This window comes from Xiphophorus couchianus, chromosome 7 (genome assembly GCF_001444195.1).
Source record: "Xiphophorus couchianus chromosome 7, X_couchianus-1.0, whole genome shotgun sequence".
Taxonomy (NCBI): Eukaryota; Metazoa; Chordata; class Actinopteri; order Cyprinodontiformes; family Poeciliidae; genus Xiphophorus; species Xiphophorus couchianus.
Window position 1 is genome coordinate 8,407,467 of NC_040234.1, and position 20,469 is coordinate 8,427,935.

General features: G+C 40.2%; 1 protein-coding gene across 1 annotated transcript in view; it reads left to right on the forward strand.

Moving 5' to 3' along the window:
• Positions 1-20,469, forward strand: part of klf7b (Kruppel like factor 7b) — an 86,943-nt gene that overhangs the window by 39,769 nt on the left and 26,705 nt on the right. The window contains exon 2 of the mRNA XM_028022959.1: positions 13,892-14,534. Within this exon, the coding sequence (XP_027878760.1) occupies positions 13,892-14,534 (643 nt within the window). The remainder of the gene's footprint in view (positions 1-13,891; positions 14,535-20,469) is intronic.

Sequence of the window (20,469 nt, forward strand, 5' to 3'; positions counted from 1 at the left end):
CACATCGGGGCGCGTCCAGCCGGTCCAGACTAATCTCCCAGATAAAAGTCTGAGCGGATGTTTTCGTGTCGCTACATTCTTCCGTCAGGTCTCGTCTCCATTAACCTCTTTTTTTATTGAAGCCTCCTCCTGCTTTTCAAATCAGGCCTCCCAGGACTCTCCGTTTTATCATGCTGTGTTTTCAATCAGCGCAGAGTGAGAGGAGAGCTGAACGCACTGGGAGCGCGCACACACACACACACACACACACACACACACGCAGAGACACACGGGTGTTCAAAACAACAGTCACCTCTGTCACTGTCACATCACTGTACTTTGTCTTCTTCTGTGTTGCTGTCACTTATAACAAAATGATATATACGCTGTTTCTGTCTGTTACAGGAACCTGTTGACTCGACTTGGTATTATGATGCCATTTATTTATCTCTCTTAGGTTAATGAAGTTATATTACATGATGTTAGGACTATTTTTTAGTATTTTTTTAGCTTGAGTGATTGTAACCTTTTTGTTGACAAAAGAATGACCTTTTTTTTCCCCTGACAAAAGCTACATTGAGATTCTCCTATCTTGCACTGTCACAGAAATGTTTGCAATTTTGACCAATTAGTGTAAATGAGAAGAAAATACTTAAGGGAATGTATTTTAGTCATTTGGAAACAGGGAGTCTGATGTTGTTTGAAACAACAAATATGGCTTTTTATTTGTTTTCCAAATCCACATCGACCTTTAAATCCATTTCGCTAAATATCTTACTGTGTTATAGTAATTTGAAGCCAGTAGATAATAACCTTATGTGGGTAAAAACATGCTGACGATGGCTGAATTGTGCTTGTGTTTAAAACACTGAATGCATTGAAACAGTCCAGCTGTCTTTCTGTCTTCCCAAGTTGAATGCTGGGAAATGTAGGCCACACACTGTTTGTTCTTTAATCCTGGGTGCATGATTTGAAAGCACACCAGGTCCATCAGTGATCTCAGCAGATCCATGATGCGTAGCGAGTAGACGGGTTTGTGTAGTTTTCTCTGAACTTTGGTCTGAGAGTGGCTTATGATGACCAAAGGTCACTACGTTTTAGCTAAAGAAAAATTCAAATGTGTTGTCAAAATGAGCACTTTGTGGGTCTAAGCATTGAGATTTTGAGCGCATTTTGTGAAACCTCAAATATTGTCTTTAACTTACTGTATGTGCACGTCACTCATGTCGCAATATTTTTTGTAGTGAAGTGAAGGGTGTGAAATGCACCTTGTGCTACTGCCACTGAAGTACGTTACATTTTGCACTAATATCACGGCAAAATGTTAAAAATGACAGTACCTAGGGGAATTAGTCAAAAAATAGATCAAGCTGACCTTCCGTTGGAGCCACTTCAAGCATTTGCAGTGCGAAAGTGAGTGAATCTTCATCAGTCCAGACAGATCGACCAAACAGCATCATGTGATATTTATAAAACTTATTCTGAAGTCATTGCTTCCATATGTCCACTTTACTACAAATCAATCAAGACCAAACAATGTTTATGTTCAGAACTCTTGTTATGTGAATCATTTTACTAATTTCAAAGACGTGTAAGCTTGTGAAATTTTGTGACGTTTTATCAAGACTGAACTGTTAAAAAAGCTTTAATTACTTTTAATGTTATAAGTTATGAGCTCAAATTTCTTAGCTTTGGGTTTTTCTGTTTCATCAACTGTTTAAGCAGATAATGAGAGGTCTGACTCAACTTTCATAAAGTTTCTTATAAAACACGATATATATATTTGGTGAAATCCGACTTGGGGACTAACGTAGAGTGCTCTGCTTTAGTTTTTTTTTGCAAAAGAAGTCAGTAGGCACTTAGCCATCTTTATTTATTGCTGGGTTTAGTTGAAATCATTAAAAATCATCACTGTTTAAACAGTCATTCCCAGCTACAATATGTCCTAAAAATTGTGACATAATCAAGAGTGTTCTTCAATTTGGTGGCCAGAACTGATTGGGATATTGTACAACTGCCAGTCTTTTATTATTATTATTATTATTTCACACGGTCCTAGTGATAAGAATGAAACTGATGCCTCATATTAAACATATTAACATGTTGCTGAACGTTAAAGAATAGCTAACAAGTTGAAGCACTTAAGCAGTGATGAAGAAGGTGAAATTGTAAACTGCAGGGCTTCAGTTTTATCTTTCACTGGTTTTGGAAGCAGAGACCAGCCAGTTAGCAGAGGCAGCTTGAGATGGTCGCTGTCCAGTAGGAATAATCCAGCCTGGAAAGCCTTGGGACGGCTACAGTGCAGGCATGAGGCTGGAGCCGTCCAGAATGGCAGCCGTCCATGAGCCTGCAGAGGTTCAGGCTTATCATCCATGCCGTTTTATTTCCACAACACGGCAAAAGGCATTTTCCCGCCCTACTCCCTTTGGGTCTGTGTCTCATTTCCATGATGTGGGACACAATGAGACGTGTGTGAAACAGAGGCAGGTGGGCAACGGTGTGCTTCACAGATGTAAGACCCAATAGAAAACCTTTGTGGTGGACCTCAGCATCAGTGATAACCCTGAGCCTATCTCCCGGTACCACTCTTAGAACCCAGAACTGTCCATATGCCTGACTTGAATCAAGCTAGCCAGGTCCTGAATGCCTGTTAGTGGAAACTTGAAGAGGTAAAAAATGATGAGCACATCATAGAAACCCATTTTTAAAAATGGCTGAATTTGTATTAAGATTGTTTAGTGTTGGAAATCTGTCCATTGTAATAATTAACTATTCTGTTAACAGTTATTGTAACACCAGTCTGAAATCCATCGCATGGTAGGATGAGGACAAAAGTGAGATGGATTAGGATTGGAAAATGATGCAAATCTCAAAACACCGGCAGCAATCCAATATTTTACAGGTAAATTAGAAGCAACTGAATATTTCATGTGATTCATTTTATTTTTATATCCATTTCCCTCATGGTCACCGCTATCATTCAATAGAATAAGATTTGATTGCAATACAATCGGTTTGGGTGAAGCAACAGAATGGTAATGCACTGTGCAAATGAATTAGAGTAAGGATAAAAAGGACTTGTATTATAATCCCAGGAAAAATGAATATGAAAAAAATCTACCACGCAACACATATATATCTAAATGACTGCAGAAAGTCCTTTTAAAAAAGATTAACAATAAAGAAGTTATTTGACTGCTCACAGACAGCTCTTCCTTATTACTGATGAATTGAAACATTTCATGGTTGTAAATTTAAAAACAAATAAATCCAAAAATAATGGCAGAAAAGTTTATATAATACATTATTTTTTAAATTTGCCATCCACTTTGTGTCATCAAAATAAAACTACTTTATACTGCTGCCTTTTCTTTAGCTCACTCTAATTGTTTTGACTGTCCAGTCACTCGCTTTGCATGAAGCTTTGCGTTCTCCTTGGTCTCTCCCCTTGTGCCTGTTCTCCTTCTCACTCACTGAAGAAGCAAAGAAGCTTGTGTTGCCATTAGGTTTCTGTCACTAGTGTTAAAAAGCTGGTCGATACTTTAAGTTTATATACGGTTGTCATAAATCTAGCTTATTCACAAATACAAGTTTCAGCTTAACTGAACAGATTTTAAGATGAAACATTTTAAGATTTAATTTGAAAACTTTATTAAATCAGTTTCATTATTGTATAAGCACATGTCTGTGAATTGGTTTATCTTTCCTAAAACATGAAACTTTAACACTCAGGAAGTGTCATAACAAATATTATTTCAACTAAAGTAGAAGTTATAGCGGATGTTGTTCGTTTTGATTCTGAATACCATTTTGTGGAATTCGCTTTTGTTAATTTTGTTCCCAATGTTTTTGAATATGAAATGAACCAACAAAATGTCACAACAGGCAACTGGTTCACACCCAACATAACAACCAATGATTCAACTAGTATCCTATAATCTATACTTTGGTCAGCATCTATCCGCTGTATTGCTTTTTATCCTTACTTGATCGGTTGACTTATAGGAGTTAGCGAGTTTAGTCAGAGAACAAAAATAAATGAGAACAGAGTAAAATACGAAATGTTCTGATAATAATATCCACTTGAGTTAAGAGATTTAAGCATTTCTATGACCACTTATAATGCACCCTCGATTAAGAAAATGGCATATGAATAAGTAGTAGATGGAAGTAGCGAGGGATAGAACTCAATTAGACGTGCAAAACGGAAATATGAATTGGCAAAGGCGCAATTTGACCACTAATTGGCAACAAAAAGGGAAAGTTAAAGGACAAAATATTTATATTTTCCACCTTTTAACTCTATAGTCGTCAAGAACAAAATATTTTGTTGTCAGGAAGCCTGATAAGTGCCAGAAGTATGTCGACGCTTTAGGTTTAAGTTGTCATTATCGCACTGAGCGCCAGCGTCTTCACAAGCAGCTTCTGTAAGAAGCTCCAGACTCGCATTCGCCGAAGCCAGCTGCTCGCTGCTGCCAATGGCTTCTGTTTGATTTTTTCTTTTTTTTTACACGCTCTCGAACACGAGGCATCTCATATTCACACACATCAGTTAAAAGTCATTATGCTCTTCTCACTCTTACAAACATACGCACCCTCTGTGTACACAACCGCATCAGCGAATTAACTGAATAAAGAGACTCGTTTTTGCTTTTTCTTTTGAGTGGCTAATTAGCCATCAGAGCCCCCTCTGTATGGAGAGAGCAAGATCCATCAAGAGGTACAGCTTCAAAGAGCAGATTATGGAAGCCAAAGCACTTTAATTATGACCTATTTGAACAAAAAAGGCAAAGATAAAAACATAATTTGAAGCTAAAAGCTGCATGAGGGGAGTAAAGAGGGCTGCATAAACAAATTCTAATACAGAAAGATAAAAAGAGAGAAGCAAAATAAAGGACTGGAGTGAATGAGATGAGAAGCGTAGAAGGAGGCTTTCTTCACTAGTAAGAGTTTGTGTACGCTATTAGAAACGTCCAGAAGAGGTTTAAGGAAAAGTTGTTGGCTCCCCTGATCTTATGATGCCGTTCGGTTCTAAGATTTGGTTAAAATGATTTTTTTATTTTATTTTAGCTTTTATTATGCTGATCATTAACAAACTAATGAATTGAAAAAAGTTACCGGTTTTGTATATTTAGATGCACATTTAATCTTTGGAGGTTATTGTGGGTTTCTTTGATACCTTAGTCTTACTTAGGTTTCCCTATGGAGTCATTTGATGAATTTAATCTCTTAGATTATTTTGCCAGAGATTTTTCTAATAATGACGAGTTCTCGCAACGTTAAAAGCACAACACACAGCATGGCGGTAGACCAGGGCGCCATATACAGTGAGTTTTAGTACTCACAGCAGCCAGGAAAGGCTTTGATTTCTGCCAAAAATTAAAAAATCACAAATTTCCTAATCTCACTTATGTCTCCCATAGCACTATCCAATTGCTTTGATTTTGATGTAAGCCATTGTGATGAGCTCTGGATAAGAATTTGAATTATTTATTGCTCGAAACTCTGTTGTATCTATGTTTGAAACTCTTATTTTGAAGTTGGAAAGGAAGTGTCTTATCAGCTATGTTGACAAGTTGGCTAGCTTGAGAGCACTGCTACACAAACACAGAGGAAGCCGCTTCCACTTTTATGTTGTTTGACAAAACATTCTGTCCTCTGAAGGCAAAAGAAATGGTAACAGAAATTTAAAAATGAAATAAAAACGTTGTAGACACTGTGACTGTCACAATTGCCGGTATTCGTGCTAAAGTTAGCGTCTGCTCTGAAGCTTTGGACTGACGCTAAAGTGAAGCGCCACTTTAATCAGCACTTGAATGTTCTGCAAATTCTTTAAATCACAGTTTGTGAAACCTTAGTCTGTGCTTACACAGAAAATAAAAAGGTTTTCATTAAAAAAAAACAAATTTCTAAAATCTTGTCTGTTTCTTGTGAACCTTACATTGCGTCTCGTGACATGAACAGGAGTTTTCTTTTCACGCCTGGTTATGCTTAGATTCATCTTTATGCTAACTTTAGATGAACTGCAATGCAACATTACTCAGCGGTGCAATAGTCCAATAGTCAACACTAATGCTCTGTATTTCAAGAAAGTGGGAATTTTAACTCTTTGAGTATGTCTTAAAATATGCTGTATATCCATATTATTTTTTTTTTTCAACATAGCATATCCATAAATGAAGGACTGCCGGTTTCTGTTGCGTACCATTCGCCACTTGTTGAGAAGAATCTTTTCTTAGCGCTTTCACTTTTCAGAACTTTTAAACTTTCTTGCACTTGAATAAAACAGACCTGTCACAGTCAGGCAGTTAGTGGATTATGAATGATTCAATATTGTGTTGTTCTTTGTTTCTTTCCCAGCAAATTATTGTGAGGATGATTAAGACAATACACAGTTATGAATAAGAGTATGTCAAATATTTTCCTCAACAGTGTTTTGCTGAAAACTGTGATGTTTCTAAATCTAAACATTGGGCGATATTTCTAGAGAGTGCGGAGAATTAATCCATTCTCCGCGCTGAGTCGTTGACGTACGACATTGAAGAAAAGTCAGTGAGTTGAATTCATGAATTCCATTTATTAATACCAAAATACAACCGGTCCATTTCTCATGCTGCCTTTAGGTGCTAGCAGGACAAAATGGCAACAAGCAACACTTGGTAACTTCCTTTGTAACTTCCTGCGTTCCCTGTTGTGTCATTTCCTTTAACCTGAGCTCTCGATTGCATTTCCTAACATGCCATTTCCTTTAGCTTAGCAACTAGCTAAAAGAGACAGAAGGAAAACACAGAATTATTTATTCTCGACAAGAGACTGGGTACTAAACTGGGCAGGTGTGAGGACATACAGTTCATACTGGTTCTGTGCGACCAAAGACCCCCAACATGCACCAGGTCTGTGTTTAACTCAAACATTTGGTTTTATGTGTTTAAAAAGCAACTCCTCATAAAATTTGTTCTTGCAAACAAATGAATCCTTCCCCAAACAAAGACTTTGTAAAAAATAAATAAATAAACAAACACTGCTAATTGAGTTTAATATGATACTGCTCATGTTAATAACTGGGGTGTTTTTACAGACTGGCTGAATCCATTTTCAAGCTGTTTAATGTTGTGTTGCTCAAGCAGCATTTATGTAGCAATAACCACATGTGAAGTCGACACTTAACGGGAAGCGTCACTTTGCAGAATCATGTAAATGGCTTAATTTCATCATTGTCCTAATGGCAATGTTGGTAATAGTCACATAACAGACTGCATGTAAACACAGACGGTCCCCCCCCAGCCCCTGTCTTCCTGCTGGACCCACTTCAGTCTGTTTGTGGAGCTCTGTCCTCGATCATCCTTTGTCTGTCAAAAGCTCTTAGCGCTTCCATCCAGAACCCTGTGCTCTCTGCATTCATTATTAATAGACCTCAGCAGGCCAAAGACACACACACACACACACACACACACTGAGCGTCCACGTCACTGGCAGCTATTTTAGATAAATATTAAATCAAACACGCACATGTAGAGAACGGAAAGAGATGCAGCAAGAGATGATAGAATACCTCTATTTTCAAATACCGCTGCTCTTTATCGGGTTAAATATGATGCGTCCTGTTTCTGAACGCATCAATTTACTTTGATTTATATCTAAATGTACCGCAGAATGCATGACTTGGAAATGCATGCAGCTGACTTCAACACTAACCCAGAACAATGTAGACCATTACCTGCAAATTGTCTATACCCACTTGTCCTTTGCAGGGTCGCATGGGGGCTTGGTGTTTATCTCCAGCAGTCATTAGGCAAGAGGTGGGGTACACAGTGGACCAGTGCATCACTGGGCAACACAGAGACACACAGGACATTCACGCATCACACACACTCGCACCAAGTTAGAGCGACCGATTAATGTTGTTGGATTGTGGGAGGAAGCCGGAGTACCCAGAGAGAACCCACACAAACTCTGTATAGGAAGAACACAGAATCTTTTCAAGCATTGGAAAAATACAGCTATGGAATCGATCTATGATGAAATATATTGTTTCATTATATAGCTTGCTTTTAAAGCTTTTAAATGTTGCTTTAAAAGCAGCATTTAAAGGTATGTTGCTTTGTATTTTTAAAGCCATGTTTTACTGAATATTATATCTATTTTTTAATTAGTGTCTAAGAAATGTTGAAATATGGAAAAGTAGCAACATAGTCGCAAGTTGAAAATAGGTTCAAGGTTGTGGGATATAATTTTCAACTATATGCATGAGTTGTATAAGATATATATTTCTTATATTGTAAAATACAATACAATGTGGTAGTTAAGCCTGTAATAAATTGATATTCATTAAAGTCAAGCTGCTCAAATATACACTTGACTATCAATTTGAGTATTTTTACATTGTGTGGCTTATAACACCTTTGCACCTTCTGCTTTTGAGAACATGTCACATGCACATGCACATCGGCGATACCGGAGCTTCGACCTTCCAGTCCAGTATTTGTTTCACTACGTCGAACAAAAACCAGATGAACAGAGCGAGTCGCAGCAAAACCTGCTGAAATCGTGTGTACACAGTGTTTCCTTTTTGTAAATTTGGCTTCCAGTTTGAGCGGCCTTTGCCACTGAGGCAGTCTGGAAGGTTTATGGTTTTGTTCTAAAGGAGTTTTGTTCAGTTTTTATAGTCAGTTTTCAGTGTTTTCATCCAAAGTGTTGAAATCCACTTTCTGCCCATATGTGACTGAAGGCGTGTGTGTGTGTGTGTGTGTGTGTGTGTGTTTTTTGATTTGACCTTTCTCCATATGTTATGGGACAGAACAGGAGGTGAGCCGTACACATGCTATCAGTCTAAGCTGTTGGCCAGCAGCTACACACACGCACACACACACACATATCGGTGTAACCTCATCCATATGGGGATATATAATATTTGAATGCCTACTTCTCAAAAAAATGTAAACTCTTACCTTAATCTTCATCTTAACCCTCACAGAACCATTTTAACGGATGTAATCTCAACAAAACCTCTAAAACACACACACAGACACACACACACACACAAGCTCTGCATGTCATTGTTACCTGATATTCACAGTGTGTAGGAGAAACAGACGAAGGAGAAGGTCATACGCGTGATGTCAGAGTCGATCCGTTCACCGCCGTCTATGGGTTTGATTTGATCTCTCTCTCTCTCTCTCTTCACGCCCCCTCAGGCTCTTTCTATCCTCTGCCTCAGCTCACCCTCCCCCCAAACTCCCAAGCATCGTTCAGGCCCCTGTCCGGACACACAAAGGTGTTTCTATTCTTGTTTTCAATTCGGAGTTAAAACGATGGTACAATATTCTTTGAGAAGTCACTCAGAGGGTAATTAAAAATGTACAGAACTCAAATGGGTTCAGGACTTATAAAGGAGATCTGCAGTAATTTGTGATACTTTCCCACACTCTAACAAAAAAGAAGAACCTCAGTTGTCTAGAAATGTTTTGCATATGATCAGTAAGAAGCAGTCACCGAAATCATGGAAATGTTTTTTTTTGTTTGTTTTTTAGGTTAATTTGGGTACCACGTCGACTGCACAATATACCAACTCATGATCATCTTGATACCAATGTGTGCAAAATCACAATCCCACAATGAGTGCAATGTTACAAGCTCCATGCACTCATGCTCTGCATACAATATAAAAATATATATACTGTATTTGGCCAGTTTGTTGGTGTTTTCCTGCCCTTGATGCCCACATATTCAGGTTCATACATGAAGAAAAGTAGGGTTTGGGATTTTCTGTTTCTCTTTTTATGATTCTGAAAAGCTACTAGAAGAAAGCATCAGTTTGGGTCAATGGCAACCCATGTCTTAATCGCAGTATTCCACAGTGACGTCAAAATTGCACATTTTCTTGATACCATGAAGCCCTGGTAAATACTGCAGTTCATGTGGCATTGTAAAGTTTATGTTTTTAGCAACTAAACAATGAAGCCAGATGTTAAGTTTGTTATTGAAAAGACGCAGTGCACAAGATTCAGCGAGGACCTCCAAATTTAAGACAGGATTTTGCACATTTTTCATACATTTATATTTAGGTAAACACTAAGAAGAATGCATGATTTATTTTTATTTTTTTATTTTTTTTACTTTATTGAGGAGTAAAGAAATGATGCAATTTGCTTTGGGGAAGCCGTATACCAATAGAGCATAACTGGAGACAATGGCTATTGAAAATTAGTAAGTAAACAAATAAATGGGACTGTTTTTCACTAACATGTAAAATAACTAAATACAAGGAAATTACAGTCTGACCACTTTCAGATTGCTGCTTAAATCTCCAACAATCTCATTTGGCTTTGTCGTTTACTGTAAATCCCCACCAACACATAAAGGTGCTGCTTTGACTCCCACCTTGTCTTGTTTAACTTGTTTAACCAGATAATCTGACAGCTAATTAATCATCTCCTGTTGGACTCCGAGTCTTTTTCTTAGCAAACAATCTCGTATGAAGACAAGCACAATAGCGTCATATTGCATACTTGACTAGATATTATACAACAGCCAGAGATTAATGAAAGAAACACAAATGCTCACAAAGCAAAGCAACTATCTGGACAAAAAGGCCAAGCAGGCTCTCTTTGCGCCCCTTAGTATTCATTTTCCAAAAGACATTGTTACATGCACGCTTATCATCGTTCACATATCCTCGTGAGCCAGTGACCACTGCTAAGGAATATCTTTTGATTTACATTCATATGCAAATGAGCATCCTTAAGAAATGCGGAGAAAGGGGAGGGAAAAAAAGAAATTCAGCTTATCGCCAGTCGACAGACGTGAACATGAAATATGTTGGTTTGTCTCATCAATAAAGCCCAGCAAAGCAAAGCTGCAAAACTGAATAGTCGGAGCCATGCGGCTGCAGCCGAAGAAGAGAAAATGCAGGAAAAATGTTGGTGTGGCAGCTGTTTGAGCGACCCGTGCAGAAAGAGCCAGGGCATCAGTGTAAAAAAACCCTCGGCTGCCAGTGGCCTTCGGCCAAAGACGAGGTTCACTTTCCAAGAGGGCACAAAGAAGGAAGTGGTGACACAAGCAGAGACTCGAGGCTTTAGGAAAGTACTGAGTTGACTGCGATGTGGACTGTTTGACCTAAGCAAATAGAGAAACAACTGAGAAACGTTAGACTAATATGAGCTAATAACAAAATGAAAGTAATTGTTCTGGGCTGCACAGTGGCGCAGTTGGTAGCACTGTTGCCTTGCAGCAAGAAGGTCCTGGGTTCGATTCCCGGCCGGGGTCTTTCTGCATGGAGTTTGCATGTTCTCCCTGTGCATGCGTGGGTTCTCTCCGGGTACTCCGGCTTCCTCCCATCGTCCAAAAACATGACTGTTAGGTTAATTGGTCTCTAAATTCTCCCTAGGTGTGAGTGTGTGTGTGCATGGTTGTTTGTCCTGTATGTCTCTGTGTTGCCCTGCGACAGACTGGCGACCTGTCCAGGGTGTATCGCCTGGAACGTAGCTGGAGATGGGCACCAGCAACCCTCCCAACCCCATTAGGGACAAGGGTGAACGGAAAATGGATGGATGGATGGAAGTAATTGTTCTGCAGGAGTAAGAAAACAAGAGTTAACCAGTGATGCCACTTAATACAAGGGACTCGGAAGTCTTTCAGAAAATAACTCTGCAGCTGTGTGAGCAGAATTTCCCTTCAATGTGTTCAATAAAAAAAAGAAAAATTACAGTGTGAAAAATAACAGTACAGCATTTGAGCAAAGTTTGGCACCAGGCTAATTTTATGAACTGGATGGCTGAATGTTAGCTGCCAACCTGCAGGAACGTCCAGCTATATTTAGAAATATCACCAAGAAGATACAAATGTCACTAAGAGTGTGCTGTACAAAGACAAAAGTACAGCAGACTCTGACTTGTGGGTTTGCACGTCTGTCTGTTCCTTCAGCTGCACATAATCCATCATGCTTTTTGTTGGAGGAACGTTAGCGGTAGAAAGTTTAAGATATTTCGCCTGTTTTAGGATTTATTAACATGAACCGAGGAGAAGAACATGTTTCAGGATAGGGATGAAAACAATTGAATCGAAAAGAACATCGACCTTTTAGAAACATTTCAGGTGGGATTTGCTGAAAGCCTTATTAGTGGTTTATGGCGTTGCATGGATTCTGGGGATTATTGCCGTCATCTAGCTTACAGCAGACTTTATTCCTGGTAGTTTTCAGTTAAATGTAGCACGTTTTTATCTGTAGAAAGCATAATATAATATAATATTGTCGATGGAGTGATGTTATTGAGGTACACTGAATGTGATGCAAGTAAAAATACTGGAAGGTATGGACAACTTACATACTCATTCCTTATGTGTTTTGTGTATGAGTTTATAAAAATGAGCTCATTTTCCAGCAATCATTGTTTTGGCTTCCATTGCCTCCAATTAGGATTGCAGCTATTATTATTATATCATAACATAAGAATCAGGTTAGCTCTGTGTGAAACATCTCTGTAAGCTTTACCTCCATCTCTTAAACTTGGTATACTAAATAATTGTGTCTCCTGACAGACAGAAATATGTTACTAGCAAATTTTGAAGACAAATATACCCATGTCGACAAAACCCATTCTGCAAAAAAGCACACAAAAAATGATGCATCTTATCAGAAAATCTGAGTATTAAAACACCATTGATCGCATATTAGTTGATTAGAATATGTAGATTTCTCTAATCTCACTGTGGAGTAATCAGATTGAATCATAAGCTATGAATCAGACATCACCGTGGTATGAATGTATATAAATATTTACATACTGTTTTCTTTCAGTGGAAATTATGTGTGGATGCCACATATATAGTGTATTGGCAATGGAAAATCCAATACAGTTGCTACTGCCCAATAACTATCTTTTCTTTTTGTTTGTTTGTTTCTTTTTTTGCCTTGTGGCACCGCCTGGGCTCTGTGGCCGTAGGCAGAAAGCCATTTTGCCAGAATCATCAAACACTGGGATTGGTTGTAGATGTTGACAATAAAATACAATAAAAATCAAAGCAGAAACAATCCTGAAACAAACAGTTCCTTGTACAACTCAGGAGTGCCGTTGACTGACGGCACAAAATACAAAAAAAAACATTTTAAGCCTTGAGAGGCAAACGCAGGCTTGGAGTTGTAAAATTGAGTTAGTCACTGGAAGGTTTCTTGGCTCCGATTCCTTGAGGTAATGACTCAGGTGCCCTTGATGAAAGGCGCTGGAGGGTCAGCAGACCAACAACTGTGGTGATTCTGCTACAACATGTGTAGCAGGAAAAAAAAAAAGTTCTTGTAGATGGATAAATAAAAGAAAAAAACTCTCATATTTCTTTATTTTTTTCTCATTATCTCCTTCTCTTTCTTTGCTTTTCTTTTTTTCTTATTATTCTTTGTCTTCACCTGTCACCTCACTTCCTCTATCTCTCCATATAACTTCCACGGCTGGTTGATTTGGCTGAGCAGAAAGAAACAGGCAAGGCCTCCACAGTTCAGGGCTCCAGAGAGCTTGTCCAGGCAGCGGCAATCAATCACAGAGTAAATCCCTCCTCTCGCAGGACTGCCGTGTGCCAGGTGACATGGTCAGCAGCTGCAGAGAAATAGAACGCCTACAGCCGATATCCAAGTTAAATTAGACTGGGAGACCAGTGAGTATGCAGATGTATGGAGAGATTGTGTGAGGCAAGGCTTTCTTGATGTTTGGAAACTGTTATCGTAATGTAAAAGGTCGTGTGGATGAAGGTTTAGGTGGATGTTTGGTTGGAAAGTCTCTGGGCCTTTCACCCAACGTTCAGATGCCTAAGCAGTTATGGGGATTTGTGTGAAACCCTGTTGAGTCTGAAGGAAGTTGAATGAAAATGGGACAACAGGTGAAGAAAAATGTGGTTTTGACTTTGGTGTCCCTTTTCCTTGCAGACATGTCTAGAGTTGGAGAGGTATCTACAGACGGAGCCCAAGAGACTCTCGGAGCTCTTTGACGAGGAGTTGGACTGTCTCCTAACACCGGCCTTCATGCAAGGCGGCGACAGCGATGAAGATCTGATGGACCCGCTCCTGCCCAGCCTCCCCGACCAGCCGAGCCCGCCGCCGTTGCTTGTAACCCTCCCCAAGGTTCAGGCCAAAATCCTTCAGGTGCCCAGTCCAAACAAGGGTCAGGCGGTAGCCGGAACCGACACAAAGGACCAAGTCCTCGGAGGAGTCAGCGCCGCGCAGCTCAGCGCCGCCGTCACGTCCCTGACGCCACCGTCATCGCCGGAGCTCGGCCGGCACCTCTTTAAGCCCACACAGACGCTCACCGCCACGGCGGATGGCACGTTGACGCTTAAGCTGGTGGCGAAGAAGGTGGGACTAGGGGCGACCAAGGTGGTGGCGGCACGTGCGTTGCCTTCCCCGCCGAGCCGAGGAGGAGCGCTGAGTGACGGCGAGCAGGGAGGTGGTGGAAGTCTGGGAGGAGATATTCCTGAGAACAAGAAGAGAGTCCACAGGTGCCAGTTTAATGGCTGCAGGAAGGTTTACACCAAGAGCTCCCATCTGAAGGCACATCAGAGGACCCACACAGGTAAAAGGCTGCATGTTTTCTTAAAAGTAACATGCCCTAAAAAAGCTGATGATGATTCTGCTTAAACCATATAAGTTTTTATTAACACCTAAGGCGAGTTTTATTTTCTATGCCTACATTTGTTCCTATTGACCGTTAGAGACGTATTTTAGCCAGTTTTACTTAAAAGATTTGGGGAAATGTTTCCAAATTTCTATTTGTTTTGCTTGGTTGCATGTTACTCAAATGGAGAATTTGTCCGTCACATGTCAACAGCGCAAAGCATTTAGAGCTGTTGAATATGACTTGCTGGTGTTAATGGTCAGGGTAAGGGTTAGGGTTAGGGTTACCCTAACCCTAACCCTAACCCTCACTCTGGGAACCTTTTGTAATCGTTGAGCATCATTTGAACACCAGAGTGTTGCTGATGTTCATGAATCCTGCCTTTATGACCACAGATTGCCCGTCCTCTGATGGCTACTTTCTGCTGGACAATGCATTATATCACAAAACTCGAATCATCTCAAACGTTTTTTTTTTAATCAATATAATGAGTTCACACTTCTCCACAGTCACTGGATTAATAAAGCTCTTTTGGGATATTTGGAATGAAAGAGTCACGTTATTGGCTTGCAGCTGATAAATAAGCAGCAACGGCGAGAGGCCAAGTCAAAATTGATCAAAATCTCTGGGAAATGGTTACCACACCTTGATGAAACTATTCTCGGAAGAACTAACAGGGAGTCCAACTTGTAAACAATCTAATAAACCTAATAAAGTGACTTGTGATTGTTGCTCCTATGGGGCACACATCAAACATCTGTCGTTTGGCCTTGTTCTCTTTGATAAACATTGTCCTCAGAGGTGAAAACCTTCAAAGCAGCCCACAGCAGACAGAGACGATGGCTTCATCAGACAAGGTGGTGAGGTCCGTGTGACCCAGTAGTCACTTCGTTAATGTGCTTGCCGCTCTGTGGCCCGGCAGATGTACTGTACGTACACTTAAATCCATTCCAGTGTTGGAACCTCGGGATAAATCCATGGAAGAGTGGGTGTGGGGGGGGGGGAACACCAGATGTTTGAGCCTCTTACAGAGATTTAGATCACGGTTCTTCTCACATGATCCTCCAGGAGTATTTATCTCCATTTTAATACGGCAGCTACCGGGTCAAAAGGTGACGCGTCAGTAATTACCTGATGATTGATATGCTGGCACTAAATGACGGTACCAAATCAGCCGTGTTGGAGCGACTCTGACGTGCAGCTCTAGCTCCTGCTGCTGCTGCTGCCCCCTCAGTGACCCTCAGACAGAGCACAGACAGGGCTAATGTGTGCAGGGCAGGAAGCCACCGGCTCCTAGGATGAGGAGAGGAGCTCTGGTACAAGAAAGACACACAAGAGAGGTGACTGACGGGGGATAACTCAAAGTACAAGAATAGAAATAAAGGTTGTATTTCTCTCAATTACCTCTCCTAGTCATTAATTGCTAGAAAAATGTTAATATATCTTGTAGTGTCAGATTCAAGTTATCTCCATTCAGTCACTAAGTTTATTACTGATAGGAAATGAGACAGAAACATTTCCTATCAGAAGATAACGCAATGTGAAAATAGAAATAGATTTTGAAAGAAAACCTGTATCTTTTTAAGTTTTAATAATGCAAAGTGTTTGTCTTTCGCAATAATCAGAGAAATAATCTTTATTGGCGTTATAGTTATCATACTCCTCATGTCTCTGAGGTGTGAAACTTGAACTCTCTCCACAGGTTCTCCATCAGATTCAGGACCGGTGCTCTGACTATCAGTACTACCTCGTCAGATTTTCCTGCCGTAGCACGGATAGATAGCTAAGTCTATCTGTCCGTGCTACACGTCCAAAACTGCTACCGTGATGTTTACAAACAGAAAACTATAGCAGGTTATGTTAATGTTAAATATATTGGATAACATTATTTGAGTGACGGGACTGAAGTGGAAGTTTAGAAGTTATGCTTAGCTTAGCATTGGAACAATTTATATACATGACGAAAGCACAAGAATATTCCTTCATCTGAATATCCTATCCATTTAAAATGAAAAGCTGTAGATGTTTGCACTAATCCTTTTACTAGAATATCCTACCTGTTAAAAAAAGGTTTTAAATACAAAGGTGTTTGTAAGAATAAAACAGTATCAGACAGGGGAAACAGGTTTTTATTGGAATTAAATTAAACACAGACAAATACAGATCACCGCAACTCTTTTTAGCGCATTAATACGTTGTATGACAGAGTTTATCAAATGCAGCCACAATGTGTTCAAACTGCGCAGGTCATTGTGTTCCTGAAATGATAGGATATGATTAATATACACTAATATTACACGGCTATTACAGCATCAATCCCACATAGTTTCGCTAACATCTATTTAGCAAAGTTTATTAATAAAAAAAGAGTGTAATTAAACTAAAATATTTTAAAATATAGGGACAAAATAGCCCACAAAACAACGTATTTTGTCCTGATTAACCGCCAATGACTTGTTTACAGTAGAAACGACTTTGCAGATGGCAAACTAAAGCCATTGATAAGCTGCCTGTCATGTAAAGTAAATACATGAAGTAATACAGCAGCTTAATGAAAGCCAGGTATAAAATAAATTAAATACGGCTTACCGTAATCTTCGATGAAATAAAACACATGAAACAAAACTTCCACAGGTAGGACGTATTTATGAGAAATCTGCTGAGTAAGCAGTATGCGACGTAGCATCAATGTGCGCATTACCACAAGGTAGGACGGCTTTACGGGTAGCACAGATAAACAGAACACCGGTCCAAAGTGTTTGTTTTTTTCAGGCAGTCCTTTCATTTTGTAGTTCAGCAACTTCTAGAAAAAAAATGAAGATTTCATTGTGCTTCTCCACATCCAGTATGTGGATTATTTTTGGTAAAAGTGCATGTCTGAGTCCTGAATGGAGGCTTTTTAAAATTGGTTTTCCATATATGGTGTTGATCAAAGGCTTACTTACACTCATGTCTTTTATTAAAGCATTTGAGCTGTTCTTGTTTGGTGTGGAATGATAATAGATATAATCCTCTTAGCAGGTTGTAGTTGGACCAGATATTTGTGTTGCTACTATCAAATTCCTCGCACAAATCTTGCTGAAAATTGTACGTCTTTGCTGAGTTGGTGGAGCTCAGTGAAGCTGCTTGGTTTTCTAGTACGGACCAGCCTTTGGGGCGTAGACCTCCACATATTCAGCGTTATTCTGTTTCATCCATTTCTAAACCGTCTTTGACGTGAGTTTTGGACAATGACCCCAAACACACAACTAAACTGGTTGTGGATGGTTAAAGCTGCTACATGACATTCGGCATTTAAAAAAAAGCATCCTTGAAAAACCAAACATTTATGACACTCTTGCTAAAAACGAGTGTATTTACACTTCTGCCTTTTTTTTTGTTGTTTGTTTACTGTACTATTAACCAGTAACAGGCTGGTTCTCAGCTACCCACTGGTCTGTTTTACACTCTGATCCTTTAGCCTGAGCCCATCACAGATCAGCCGCATGGGTCCCAGGCGCCCACACACACACACCCACACACACACACACACACACACACACGCCCACACACACACAGCCCAAAGCTAGCATTATTCAACTTTAGCTTTAACTACACCATCAATTTACAGCGTCTAATGCATTTCATGTCCTCCAGTTGTCATCATCCAGTGTTAGCAGTCTCCCCAGGTTCACAGCACACAGCCTGCAGACATGCGCTGTATTAATACTGGCAACCTTGGCATCATTAATCCAGCGTGTTACATGCTTATGCGACCCCTAAAACCACGGCATGGCTTCAGGTCTGGTTTTCCACTTCCATGGTTGCACCTGGAGGACCTGGTGTGTGTGTGTGGTGGGGGGGAGGGGGACCCAGCCCCTGTAGCTCTATTATATTAATCCAGAATGAAGCTACTAGTCATCTGGAAGCATGACTGCCGCCTGCAGTATCTGTAATCAGATGATTCAGCTGTCGAGTCATGCTAACCGACGATTAGCTTTTAAAGGCAGAGTCATTTGCTGGGGAAAATAAAAAGTAGACACCCTGAAGACACTGCAGCTCTTTCTTTCTTTCAGTGTGTGTGTGTGTGTGTGTGTGTGTGGTATAAATGCGGGGTGTTGTATTCCCTCTCGATGTGTTCATTACAAGCACAGAGCTGCGGTTTAATTAGCTTAATCCTCTTTTTGGGTTATTATGACCATAAATCATTGAACATACATGTAGACAGGGATTAGCGTTGCAGAGCCTACAGGGAGGCGCAGCTGCAGAAAGCCTGCTTTGCCTTCCTGCTCTTACTGTAACTCACCAGAGGCCATTGGAGGCATCATTATGTTCACGCCTGTCAGTGACTGAGCGTCGCCCGGGCTGCGCCGGCACATCACGTCGATTACGATCCAGCCGTTTCTCCGAGACGCACGAGTGACGTAAACGTTTTCTTACGCGTGGATCTTCATTACGGCCGAGTTGTAACATTAATACAACTTTAATAGAGGTAGAAATTAATTCAGTAAATCTCTAAAGTATCCAATTAGTGATGCTCAGAGCCAAAGCCAAGTTTTGGGTGTTTTTTTTTCTTTTCCCTCTCCCCCTCCCTCTGCTCTCTTGGATAAGGTTGGATCTCTAAAAGCAGTGGAAGCCTATTAATCATATCCTTGTTATTCGAGGAGCAGTCCAAAAAAAAAAAAAAAAGATACACTTAACTAAATACTTGGCATCCGAGATTGCAGACGCGAGGAGCCGCGTTGGAAAGAGTGCCCGTCTGTCAGAAGTTGTAGATGTGAGCTTCGCGGCGCTGGCACCTCGCTCCGACACAAATGTGCTGCAGCCCAGAAAGAATCATGTTTATCAGCAGAACGGATTGCCGGTGCATTATAGATTTGGTGGTGCTTTGATGTCGACTGGCTTTAAATGCTCTCCTGCAAGTTGAGGCTTGATCGACTTAATTTGATTGTGATCAAGAAGATTCTCACTGGGAGTTGGGCTGGCTCACTCGGCTCACACTTTTAGGTGGATTTCTCACCTTTTTTTTTTTAAGTCCGACTTCGCAGGAATAGTCACGTCCCTCAAAGTTTTCCACATTTCATCATGTTGCAACCATAAATTTCTGTGTGTTTTGTTGAAACACGTATGAGATAGACCAACATAAGGCAGCATATTGGGGGAAAAAATGATATAGATATTGAACTTTGACATCTGAATGTTGTAGAAAAGGAAACCTCTGCTTCTGTCTCAGGTCCTTACCCCCTCTAGCAGTTTTTTTTTTCTTTCCAAGCAGCACTGACCCGTATTTAGGTTCATCCATCTTCACATAAACTCTGACCTGCTTGCCTCTTCCTAATATCAAAGTGCTTAACAGGACAATATCCATCTACTCGAATGCTCTCGCACAGGCTTATGCCATGATTCGGTCCCTCCGGTTGGATGAGTGACCTCACTCCACGCTCAAGACACATTCCACAATAGTGGGATGACCACACGCTTCCTGATCAGAGGCAGTCCTGTCCATCTTCAAGAAACGTTTGCAGACCCAGCTCTTAAGAGAGCATCTCCTGCCCTATCCTCTCCTTCACCGTCTCCTTCCACGCTTCTTTCTGTGCCTGCGCTCTATTCTGAAGGAGCCTGACTCGTGGTCCTATACTTCGAAGTCGCTTATTATTAACTCTTCTGTCAATTGTGTTCTTATACTGTCTTTTGCAAGCTGCTTTAGACAAGGGTCTGCCAAAGTAACAGACATAGATAAACATAAATCCATAGTAAAAACGGTTCATTGTAAAAAAAGAAAAAGAAAAGCAAGGATAATTTTCCTCCAACTTTACAATTATGTACTACTTTGTGCCATTTAAAATCCAAATAAATTTGTGGCTGTGGTGATAAAATGTTTTAATTCTGGAGGTCGAAATTCTGCTGGAGCATC